The sequence below is a fragment of the Convolutriloba macropyga genome, chromosome 8, assembly GCF_964194025.1.
Source record: "Convolutriloba macropyga chromosome 8, txConMacr16.3, whole genome shotgun sequence".
NCBI classification, from domain to species: Eukaryota; Metazoa; Xenacoelomorpha; order Acoela; family Convolutidae; genus Convolutriloba; species Convolutriloba macropyga.
Window position 1 is genome coordinate 55,118,311 of NC_134475.1, and position 12,954 is coordinate 55,131,264.

Below are 12,954 nucleotides of genomic sequence, written 5' to 3' on the forward strand. Positions count from 1 at the left end.
TGAGTTTCTCAAAGAGAACTCCATGATATCGGAGCAATTATAAATCAATAAAGACGAGTAGTACCACTAACCGTTCACAGTGGAGAGATCCACGGTAATCTTCATCTAACATTTGTTTTCGAAGAGTCACAAAAATAAAATTATTAAAAACGCTCTGTGATTGGCCCACAAGAAGAACAGAATCCCAACATCAAGAAATTCATTTTTAAAATTTATGCCATTCTTTTTTGCCGCAAATCCAAAACAATTAACCCTTCTTATTTATCTGCACTTATTTGATAACCTAACAATTTACGTGAACTACCCAGACAAAAAATGGAACTTTGAATAATTCTTGCGCTACTGCAAATCAGCTCACAGTAGGTACAACGGATGAAGTTCTTTTTAACCTTCATCCAAAAATTCTTACGGAAGAGTTTGTCAAAAAGTAAATTCTCGTCCCTTATCCCAAATACAACAAAACAGTCGAAAAGAATCTTGTAAGCCTGACTAGGGAATTCGAAAAAATAAGGACTTCCGAAAAATACGGATGCCCATTGTACTTTACCAACATGACTGATTCAACAGCTGGAGTGCATTGGATAGCCCAGCAGACAATGATGGAAAACAAAGGAGCCCAAGAAGATATTGAAAACCTTTGTCTGGAAAAGAACACTTTACTAAGGGCAAACACTCAAACGATTTGGAATTGGCGCTGGCGATAAACTGCTTTGCTTCATAAAATCTGTCTTGGCAGATGTGATAAGAGAGTTGAACGTAATCAAGAAAATTGTAAAACGAGCAATGAACTACAATACTTGACCGATCACCGAACAACCAGATGAGAAATTTTATGTCGTTTCTGGGAAACTTAAAACGATTATGGAATTGCAGTACGAAATGATGGAAACACAAAACCGTAATTGGGAACTTGCAGAGAGCCAATTTCAGGCACTGCAACCAAGTTAGGAACTCAAGTTGAATCAATCGACTCGGGGCTTATTCTAAAACTGGCCACTACCATGGCCTCAAAAAGCACTGTGATGAACGTCCTACATGCAATTCCCATCCCAATGCCTGATGGAGACTTAGAAAAAGCACTAGTTTGACGTTTGGAAGCCAAAGATATGGCCGTCTCTGATGACGGAGAGGAACTAGCGTTCATCGATGAAGAAGAGCTCGCAAATTGTTTTGGGGTCCCAAAAGTATGCAATATGCACAAACGCCATCACAACTGAGCACACTTACAAGAGAGACTACGTTCTCAAACCACGACGATGAGCTATTTGCATTGCAACGCTGTCAATTGGATGTAAGTTGCCACTGACTGAAAAAGCGCCCAATCTCGGCTTTGGTGGTTGGTTAATCACATTGTCGCGCAACGACTGCGCACTCATCGAAAGCGCTGGGAACGGCAACAATCCGTTGGCTAGAATTGAGCACCCTGGATGCCGGGTGTGCATAATCACTTTGGGATGCGGAAATAAGCTACGAGGGCCAAATATTCATTTACGTTCGGACTTAACAGCCTTTGAAACAGTACCGGCACTACGGCTCGATTTTCAATTACCGGACCCCATGAGGACTTCACCTGTGGATGAACTACCAAACTTTTCATCACGATCAGAAGCCCAAATTCAACAACCAGTTCAACCAGTATTCAAATCAATTGAAAACCGAAGAACGAACGCACAATCTATCAAAGACATTGCAAAACCAATTGTAGAGGGAATACAAGCAATCAAGCCCGACTTCGAGAACAGATTCCAGCTGTACATTCCCTGGTGGTTATCGGTTCTTTTCGGATTTCTGTCGTTCATAATAAGCGTTCTTCTCCACCTAACATACTCTCTTACTTCACAAATGGTCAAAGCTACATCGGAAGTTCCCATACAGTATAACACACGAGGGACGTAAGATCAAGGCGAAACCAGTCCACGCAGTTGTAATCAACGATTACAAATATTAACAAGAACATCCAGAACATCAGCTGCATAAAAGCTCATAAGTGCTTCCTCTTGAGATTGAAAATGAATTTGAAAATCAGAGCAAGACTCAAACAAATAACATTGAACGCCGTACACGTTCTCACAGATGCATTTTGTGGGGGAAAGTTTTCAAAAAACTTAAGTGTTTGAAAATGGTCAACTTTAAATGTTGGTTTCTCGAATACTAGAAGACATACGGGCTTCATTTTTAGCCTTAAAATGCGGCTTTTGAAAAGAGTAAAGTCCAGATGGCCCACGGGGCTTTTTCAAAAAATCAAATAATATAGTTTTCCCTAAAATGTACCTACAAACCCAGCAGACACTACCAAGAAGAACAATCCGAAAGAGAAAATCAGACAATTATCTAAGAGGAAAAACAAAATCAGCACAATACATCCAGGAAAACAGGAAGATGAGACCTAGACGACTGTTTGGAATGTCCCTACAACTTACAGAACAGACAACTAAATTAGAAAAAATACCTATATAGCCAACAGAACAAAAAGTAACGAGACTACTTAGCTGAGAAATGAGTTTCGAGATGTCTTACTTCTACATGTAAACAAGCGATCGGAATTGTATGAGCTACCCCCACCCCCTTTGAACCTCTCAAGCTGAGGCAGAGGCTTGCTCCCGACCTGCTCTTCTTGGAATCACAAAGTTTGATTGCCAAATAATAAACAACGCCGATGTAACAATTGATACAAGCCAGCGGTAGTAAGGACCTGATACTTGCACTTTTACGAACTCCTTCATTGACGTCAGCAAAAGGAACAAAATAAAACCTAACCAGCCAAAACTGGTGAGGACTTGTACAACCACGTGATTAAAATACCACCAATAACCTCCTAAGCGGTTCTCAAACCAAAAAAAACAATATCCGCTTCATTTGCTGTAACTTCTTACGAATCCAACTTCGACTGCAATTGATTTACCACTACTCAATATTACAATCATGTATATAAGCCTTGTTTTTCTCCATCGTCCCTTTCGGTCAAAACGACAGCATAAACCTTTATAATATCGTTCTGCAGCAAATTTATTTATCCCGTAATCATTTTCTATCCGCTTTGCGCGACTTTCATCACGTGACACATAAGCCATAAAAAACGGTTTGTCCTTAAGGCAAACATTTGTAATAAAAGCAAATAATTACTATAGCATAAGAATAATACAGCTCGTCTTTTAATTTCAGCTATGCGATTATAAGAAATTATGAACCTCGTCAGTTCTCATTTCATTAACTTAGAAGCAAACATACAACTTTTGATAATACACCTGTTTATATCAATAGCTACCAAGTAATTTTGAGCAAGAATGCTGAGCCATGTTGAGCAAGAATCTTTTATACAACCACAATTACCTCACCCGGCCTTACATGGAAATAATATTCCAGCTACCACAATAATCTCAATCACTTTGACTAAATCTTTGCCAGCATGGATGAGTTTGAAGCAAACTATTCTTGCGAAGGCTGACTTTACACCAGTCAGATTCTATCAACAAAACATTGGAAACCTCTCAGCCTCTTCGCCAGAGAACAATCTAGCTGTTGATGTTTTTACGCAAAACGAAAGATATATCAGTTTTTTCTCACTGTACCCCTGTTTACGAACTTGATATCCAAAGCGTTTCTGACAACACCTTCCCCCTTCGTCCCCAGACGACAACAGCTAATCTCCGCTGATTCCAACTCCATTTTTTAAACAAACAAAAAATCCAATCATAATTTCAAATTTGGGAAAAAAAAACGTAACAATGAAAAAAGAAACTGACATTTGGACAAGGCTTCGTAATTACGTTGATCCTGCCAATCATATTGTACCATCATTTACGCAATTCAACATCGGAGGTTGCCTGAAAGTGGGAAGGACATACCGAAATTTTTTTTCAGAGGATTTGTTACCCTAACTGATGGCACAATTTTTTATCTGGGTTTTTCCCCCAACCGGTTGTCTAACAGATAAATGCTACTTAAAGCCTACATGGGAGTACTACAATTACATCTTACACTTCATAACAACATCTGCAGGCCCGTTATTAACCCATGGTTATTGAGATTATATCAACCTAACCGATGGCAAACCTCTTGATCCCGAATACATAGAAGCAGTTCGAGGCGCATAAGATGGACACCTCATCCGAAGCCTCTAACAAGACCGACCCTTGTTACCCCCAACCCAAACTATATATCCCTTTTTCATGTAATTTAATGGATTTCGACGTCTTTCCAAAGAATATCATATAATACCCTTCAACACTTAAAATCTGGATAACTTTTTTGATGATTCTACTCCGCTAATGGCCTACTTTGAACCAGGTCATCCCTTATATACCCGAGTACGACGATTTATCAAAAACGGGAAAACCGAGTTATTGATGGTAATTTTGAAATAGAAAACAACTCGGATGAGGATTGTTAACAGTTCATCTACACCGAACTATTGTCACCGCATACCTGCTTGAGGTTTTGACTTATATTATACCACCAAAAAAACCAGTTTTCAACAAGGGGCATTACTTACAAAAAATGCATCTTGATTTCTGTAAACAAGAACAGAACAATTTTCTTCGTAAACAATCCATTCTAAAGTTTATTTACTTTCCAGTACACCAGCAAAACGAAAAAGGCAAACTATTACAGCCCATTCAATTCCTTAACAGTTACACAAAGAAAAAGTATAAAAATTGCAGAACTGCAAGGGGCGTTACTTTAAATGCAAAAATTTTCACCTTTTCATCTTAAAACCTACTTTCTATATGTTTTTCAATTTCTTTAACAATCTGAATAAAATTTAATGCTCTTTCAGTGGCAATGGAATATATATATATATATATATATATATATAATATATATATATATATATATATATATATATATATATGTATATATATATATATATATATATATATATATACATATATATATATATATGTATATATATATATATTATATATAAATATATATATATATATATAAGGGATATGCAGGGGATATATAAGGGATAAATATATATATATATATATATATATATATATATATATATGCATATATATATATACATATATATATATATATATATATATATTTATATTTGTATATATTAAATATATCAGGTATATATATATATATGTATTTGTATATTATATATATATATATATATATATATATATATAGAGAGAGAGAGAGAGGGATATGCAAGTAGACATATGCATATAGGGATGTGCATGGGATATATATATATATATATATATATATATATATATATATATCAAGGGATATATATATATATATATATATATATTATCAGGGATATATATATATATATATATATATATATATATTATAATTATATATCAGGGATATATATATATATATATATATATATCTCCCTGATATATATGTCCCTTATATATACCCATTATTTCTAGTACTAGTTATTTCTAGCATTTTTACTATGTCAATTCTCGTACACAAAAAAAAAACATTTTCCCAGTACTAAATTTTTGTGCTTTTCATTCGAAGATCAGCAGTTTTGTTTCGCACACTTAAAAACAAAGTTCTCAACTCCATCCTCTGTATTGATATAGTTCTATTACTTTTTTTTACCTTGTTGCCATAACATGAATTGAAATTGCTCAATACTGAACTTAATACCAAGGTTTATATTTTCCAATTTTTTACTCATATAAATTTATTCCTCACTTAACCACCGTTTAAAACCCTTGTTCCCTCCTCAGTCTTCTTGCCAGAATATATGTAAAATAACAGTTCAGATTGTTAACAGTTCATCTACACCGAACTATTGTCACCGCATACCTGCTTGAGGTTTTGACTTATATTATACCACCAAAAAAACCAGTTTTCAACAAGGGGCATTACTTACAAAAAATGCATCTTGATTTCTGTAAACAAGAACAGAACAATTTTCTTCGTAAACAATCCATTCTAAAGTTTATTTACTTTCCAGTACACCAGCAAAACGAAAAAGGCAAACTATTGCAGCCCATTCAATTCCTTAACAGTTACACAAAGAAAAAGTATAAAAATTGCAGAACTGCAAGGGGCGTTACTTTAAATGCAAAAATTTTCACCTTTTCATCTTAAAACCTACTTTCTATATGTTTTTCAATTTCTTTAACAATCTGAATAAAATTTAATGCTCTTTCAGTGGCAATGGAATATATATATATATATATATATATATATATATATATATATATGTATATATATATATATATATATATATATGTATATATATATATATATTATATATAAATATATATATATATATATATATATATATATATAAGGGATATGCAGGGGATATATAAGGGATAAATATATATATATATATATATATATATATATGCATATATATATACATATATATATATATATATTTGTATATATTTAAATATATCAGGTATATATATATATATGTATTTGTATATATGTATATATATATATGTATAGAGAGAGGGATATGGCAAGTAGACATATGCATATAGGGATGTGCATGGGTATATATATATATATATCAGGGATATATATATATATATATATATATATATATTATATATCAGGGATATATATATATATATATATATATATATATATATATTTATATATATATTATATATATATATATATCTCCCTGATTAATATATGTCCCTTATATATACCCATTATTTCTAGTACTAGTTATTTCTAGCATTTTTACTATGTCAATTCTCGTACACAAAAAAAAAACATTTTCCCAGTACTAAATTTTTGTGCTTTTCATTCGAAGATCAGCAGTTTTGTTTCGCACATTTAAAAACAAAGTTCTCAACTCCATCCTCTGTATTGATATAGTTCTATTACTTTTTTTTTACCTTGTTGCCATAACTTGAATTGAAATTGCTCAATACTGAACTTAATACCAAGGTTTATATTTTCCAATTTTTTACTCATATAAATTTATTCCTCACTTAACCACCGTTTAAAACCCTTGTTCCCTCCTCAGTCTTCTTGCCAGAATATATGTAAAATAAATTGACAGATCAAGACGAAAACATTATCGACATCGACAGAGGCTTTAAACCCACTGTACTCCCGTTCCCTATGTTTAGTTATGTGCACATTGGTCGCCCAACGCAATGCGGCTTTAAACTGGCCACCTTCGACAATTTCATCGTACATGAAGATGACCTCATATCTTTATATGTTGATTATATAGAGACAGGAACTTATTACCGCCCCACCCGTGTCACCTTTAACCCCACTTTCCCCGAGTAAAATTATGTTATTTGGCTAACGTCCAGTCCGATACGATGGAATGATTGTTTGAATAAGGCAACCATTATTAAACCACCAAACTCCCAGTCCCATATCTAACCAATCTCAGCAATTGAGTTAATTGACGCCTTCCCCCATAAAAGATATGTGGAACCATAAGGAAGCTGAAGTTTTAGCATAAAACAGCTGCGCTGACGGAACCAGTATTTGCTTACATCTGAGTCAGCAGCTGCTTCAATTATACAACATCATCCCCATCGAAATATATAGTGACTCCCCATACTGGGAAGCATTAAAAAAACATCGATTCGCATCCCAGTGGTACCACCATTTTTAATGACAGCCAACCGCGTCTCCCACAGAAAGCAATTTATCATCTCCATCCCCCGAAAATCTATTCAACCCAAATTAAACTTGATTTTATTTGTGTATATCCTGCCTTACTCGAAAATTACTTAATCATGTTGCTGGTGATGTTGAATTACCTTACGATTGAGCCTGAGATGGATCTTTGCGCCCCATCGATTGCGAGTTGTCTCATCTTCAGCGCGCCTGTCGAATCAAGCGACAGCACGTGTCCAGCAACATCAGTGGGGTAGTGTTCCTCTGCTCACGAAAAAGCAGCGGAGACTCCTCCTTCGGACAACAGACGAGAGACAGTTCTTTCCTCGCACCGATGGCATAATATGCAAAGGTTCTTCTTGCAACGTCGCCCTCGGTCTCGTCAAGAGCTTCCCAACCGTTTACGAGAGAAGGACCCGTAGTCTCTCTGAGAACACCGTGACAACACAGATGGCTGACACAAGCTAGGGCGAGATGGTATATGAAACCAAAAATCTCCATCTCGGAACCCAACAGTTTTAGGGCCCTTCTAATCGTCCTCATGAAGAAATCTTGTGTAGACATAATCTTCTCCAGAAGCCGAGACGGATTGCTACTTCTGCAAATCAGGAAAATTTTCTCACCGAATTGTGTCTTGGAAACGCTCACATCACCACCAATTTCGATGTGACCGCGTCCACCACTCGTTCCATTGGAAGATTGCATCCTGTGTCTTCAAACGATACCCTTTACGCAATTCGGCTTTGGAGTAATCGCCAATAGAGAACGTCCACCCGCTTGACATCGAGAGACCAGAATACGGAGACAGCTCCTGCAAACCTTCAGGTCCACTTGGTGTTGGCATCCCAACTAGGACGTTACCGCGCTTGCACTTTGGCTGCTCTCCAACTTCTCCAGGATTCCACCATTGAAATGTGAGCAGTTCCTCGTTCAAAATTTCCAATGGGTTCTTCGGCCAGTCTTTCGCGAAAGCCAACTCTTCGCCATACAATAGTAATCTTCCTACGCAAGCCCGCCCATGACTTGACGCCAGAACCATCGACTGTTGGCTTTTCCGCTCAACTCAGTGCTCTCATTTTTTCCCGCCCAAAACATTCCTCCTTGAATTCCTTCACCTGCTCCCGTAATCCCAACTTCATTTTTTGTTGCTTATATATTTGATATAATTGTATTAGTGAGGTAAATCTCTAAATTTAATAATCGCCTTTTATAAACAAAGCCTTTTCAGAGCTCCATCAAAGCTCCATTATGATGCAGTACAAAAATCTTTTTCAATAATAAATAGAACGGCACGGCGCCAATACCACAATTCCATTTTCCCACAATCCCTCCCTCGGTTTCTTTTAACAGACAACCAAATATCATAATTCAACTAATTCATTTTTCTTTCGGTTCAAGCGGAAAAGATTTCAATAGCCCTGCGAAGAGTTGACAGGCACCAAATAGACGCATAGTACCAACCAAAGAACCCCACGGGAGCCAATGTGACAGAAAAGAAAATTTCGGGATTCCAAAATGAATTTTAAGAAAACAGATGAAAACGGAAAAAAAACAAACCATGAAAAACAAAACCATAAAAGTGCATGTTTATGATCAATTGCTTCCAGCATGCTCTTACCCAAAAAATTTAACGTTTAGAGCACCCGTAGCGCAAGACACTATGACTTTTTTTCGTCAGGAGGTCCCGGGTTTGCTTTCGGTCTTCCGCCTTTTTCAGAGAGCCGTAGTATCGCGGTTTAGCTTTTGATTGGTTGATAAAAATAGAAAATAGAAAAATATTACACGCTGAAAAATGGTATAATTTCAGTTCTTAGCAAAATACTAAAAGAAACCGTACTAGAATGATAATAGCTCCATAGCAAAACTTCCTTAAATAAGGGAGATGCCAGAACTTCTCTGTATTTTGTGAAGCGATCGTATACTTTGGGTTTTAAGATAATGGAAATTCTTTTGTAGGGGATTGTGTATAATGCACGATGCTAAAATTTTAGATAAAATGCAAACTAGATGACAAAAAGAAACTCTTTTAATGAGAATTTTTTAGCCATCTGGAAATCGACGTCTTTGAATAACGTTAGAATAACTTGTTGCTGTTTCTCAAAAAGACTTTTTGAGTACTGTTCTGATTAAATTTCAGGGTAAATTTAGATGGCTGGTAAAACTAGGTTGTTGGTAAAACTGGTAAAATTGGTTCTTCAGTAATTTTTCCGAAATGCTGAGAAGTTCGGTCATGCCTTTCTCCACTTAGAATTTTGTCGACTTCGGAAAGGTACACGTCAAAACATTGTCACTTACAGACAGTCCATTGGAATTGGCACTATTATTCAATTGGAAAGGAAAATTATGTACTTTAGTAGCGTCCAACCTCGATGCATAAAATTTTTAAGAATTCTTTTGTTCGCAAAATATTTCGGCAAGTATAAGTTATTTTAGCTTTGATAAATTTACAAGATAGTGTTATAGGAGAGAAGGGAATGCTGCAATCACTCACACCTAACTCAAAAACTGTGATCAAAGCGGGGTGCGGAAGTCTTTGATGAGCCTTCGAATACAAATAGTCGGCTGTTAATAATCTCAATCAGTTGTATTTTATTGATTCCTAGGACTATAATAGTTTGCGAGAATACCACATTGGTTACTTAACTGACTTTGCATATTTGCACATGATCGGTATGAGCTCGAAGGGAAAACTTTTTATCTTGTTTATACCAATATATTTACAGAAATGCTCAATTTTGTTGTCAGCGTTGTTCAATTCAAAAGTAAGGTCGGCGGGGCCTTTTTCAAGTTAAATTGAACTGTTTTGATGGGAAAACAATTTACGCTTAGTTTGTACATGAGTTAACAAGAAAATTATGAACCTCATGAGAAAGACATCGCTAATATACGCCTCAAGCCACATGTGAATTAATTTGCGAACTCATAAACCTTTGGATACTGAGAAAATTGGTATTTGTGTTATGCAAGCAAAACTTGCCCAAAATTACTCATATTTTGGTCAAAAAGCAATCACAAACAGTTTTTAATTTTGATGTTAAATGATGATTTCGTGATGCCGTCTATATTTTGTAGCGTCCATTTTTAGGGTGACAATTAGTCGACCTTGATCATAGCAACGATTAAGCAATATTTCCTAGAAGTGTTTACTGTCAATTATCATTGGTTAAACTATAATACAGGGCTAGTCAATTGTAGAACCTGACCCACACTCCCTGATCCCCCGACTGCTGTTATGTATGCGTAATATGGCTAATCAATGCTCTCAGTAGACTACACTAGTCATTACTAATGTGGCAAAGTTTGATACTGAAGGTTTTCAAGTTTTAAATAACTATCTGCTATTTTATCTATTTTTGGAGGTCTATATATCGAGACCCGTATTATTTGAGTAAATCTTTTCAGTTAGTGAAGAATGTTCAATGTTTCACAGGAGAATATGGATTTTTCACAGACAGATCAGTCATTGACACCTGAGCGACATTCGGGGAAGAAAAGCTTTATCGAATTTCTTCGAATGCTTCTGGCCCACGATTGTATTTCTGCATCGTGTCCAACAAATCCACACGAGAATGTTTTTGATTCGCTTCTGTGCCAAGTTTATCACTTCCAATTAGTTGCATGGAGTAACAAGCAGGTACTGTTTTCCATGAATAGTTTACCGTTTTGATTGTGACGTTTTTAGAATATGTTATATCCCCGTGAACACTCTTCACTTTCATAAACCCCTGTGAAGCAGGTGGTGGTGCCTGTTTTAGATTATATACAATTTAATTCGGATAAATTTTTTGTACATTTAAACAACAGAGAATTGTATCAGCCCAAAAATTTGAAATTCTTACAAACTCTTATTGACGTTATTTTCAATTGCTCAACATTGTTTCTGAGGGTTTTTAATTTTGGTGCCATGTTTTTTTTTCAAAACCCAGTTGTTATTGTTTGAAAGCCGTTTCATCCCTCGTTTCCATTTCGGTCACTCCTTGCATTAGCAGGCTGTCAATTTGTATCATTGATTTTTGGTTTGAAATGTACTATCTATTTTAAAAGCTGCAGACCCGTTGCGAAATCCTTATTTGCAGCTTGATGGCATTTTTGTCATCAAAGTTTTGTTTCGTTTTTGTCATTAAACAAAATTTTTGTTTTTGTCATTAAAAATTTCAAACAGGGTTTTACATATATTTCAAAATCCAGCTGTTGGAGAGACCTCTATTTCACCTCTAGGCAAAAATAATTTGAAATCTTGTTTTGGAGAAAAAAGATGAGATCAGCACAATTGCTTGAAAAAAAACGAGAAAATCAGAAATTTTTGCAGGTTTAGACCCCAACAACACATTTTCAAAAATTTATCCGCCAGTGGTTCTATCCTTTCAAAGCTGGTTAATCTAATTTCAATTTTGACCTTGTCACCTTTGATTTAGCGAGCAGTAAATTTTTATTAGTTATTCTCTTTGTTTCGTCTTACGGATCATCACTTTGGCGAATTTTGGTTAAAGTGTACTAGATTAGTACAGCAAGACAAAGTGTCAGTTTACGGGCCGCAAAACTATGAGGAGGGGTGAAATCTTCATTAGCAGTTTCATGCGTTTTTATCAAAATTTTTTCATAGTAAAATCATGTCTTTCTACGACCCCAAACCAAGCTGTCGGAGTTTTTTGCCTGAAAAGCGGAGATAATAGAAACCAAGGTTCATAGTACGTCAGTAGAAGAGAACTGACGAGTGTAGCATTATTAGCCAATCAAAGATAAATTCAAAAGCAATTAAATTGAATTAACCAGAGCCCCAAAAAGTTTTTTTCTTATTTCCCCGCGGCAAATTTTGAATTTCGGTGCATTGAATTTCGAATAACAAACGAAAATCAGCTTTTCGATTATGTCGTCAAACCTTCTGATAATCGTTTAACAAATATTTGTCTCGTTTTCTATGGGACTTCTTTAAAATTTTGTTGAAAGTTTTTCTTTTTTCAAATCAAATTTTTTGAAAATCAGAATGAGCACCCTCGTTTGCATTAGATATTGGTCTAACTTTATAAGCAAATACTAGTTGCTATTAATTCAGAGCTTTCATCCTTTTCTACCTGCTTGTCAGGTTTGATTTCGCAGTCCGCAAGTTTTAAATTTTGCAAAATGAACTGGGATTAAATCCCAGTTTATTTTGCGACATGGCCTTTTTTGGTCGTCAAAATTCTTTTCATCATATAAAATCACGAGATTTTTTGTTCCGATCCCAATTGTGGGGGGAGGGACTATATACTCAAATGGGTTTTTTTTGTTCAGACAATTTTGGCCGATCGATATATTCATCGTAGAGAAATGTGAGTGGTATTATTAAAAAGAAAGTCCGGCGTAGAATTCGGAATTAAGAATATT

General features: G+C 35.4%; 1 protein-coding gene across 3 annotated transcripts in view; it reads left to right on the forward strand.

The window, feature by feature from the left end:
• The first annotated feature begins 10,393 nt into the window (after window positions 1–10,393).
• The window catches only part of LOC142344839 (uncharacterized), a 37,672-nt gene continuing 35,111 nt past the window's right edge, over window positions 10,394–12,954 (forward strand). For 2 of the 3 annotated variants that reach the window (XM_075396837.1, XM_075396838.1), the window contains exon 1: window positions 10,957–11,224. In XM_075396837.1, coding sequence (XP_075252952.1) covers window positions 11,003–11,224 — 222 coding nt within the window. In that variant the 5' untranslated portion in view covers window positions 10,957–11,002. Of the gene's footprint in view, window positions 11,225–12,954 lie in introns of all 3 variants that reach the window. The other variant, XM_075396841.1, reaches the window with a different exon arrangement.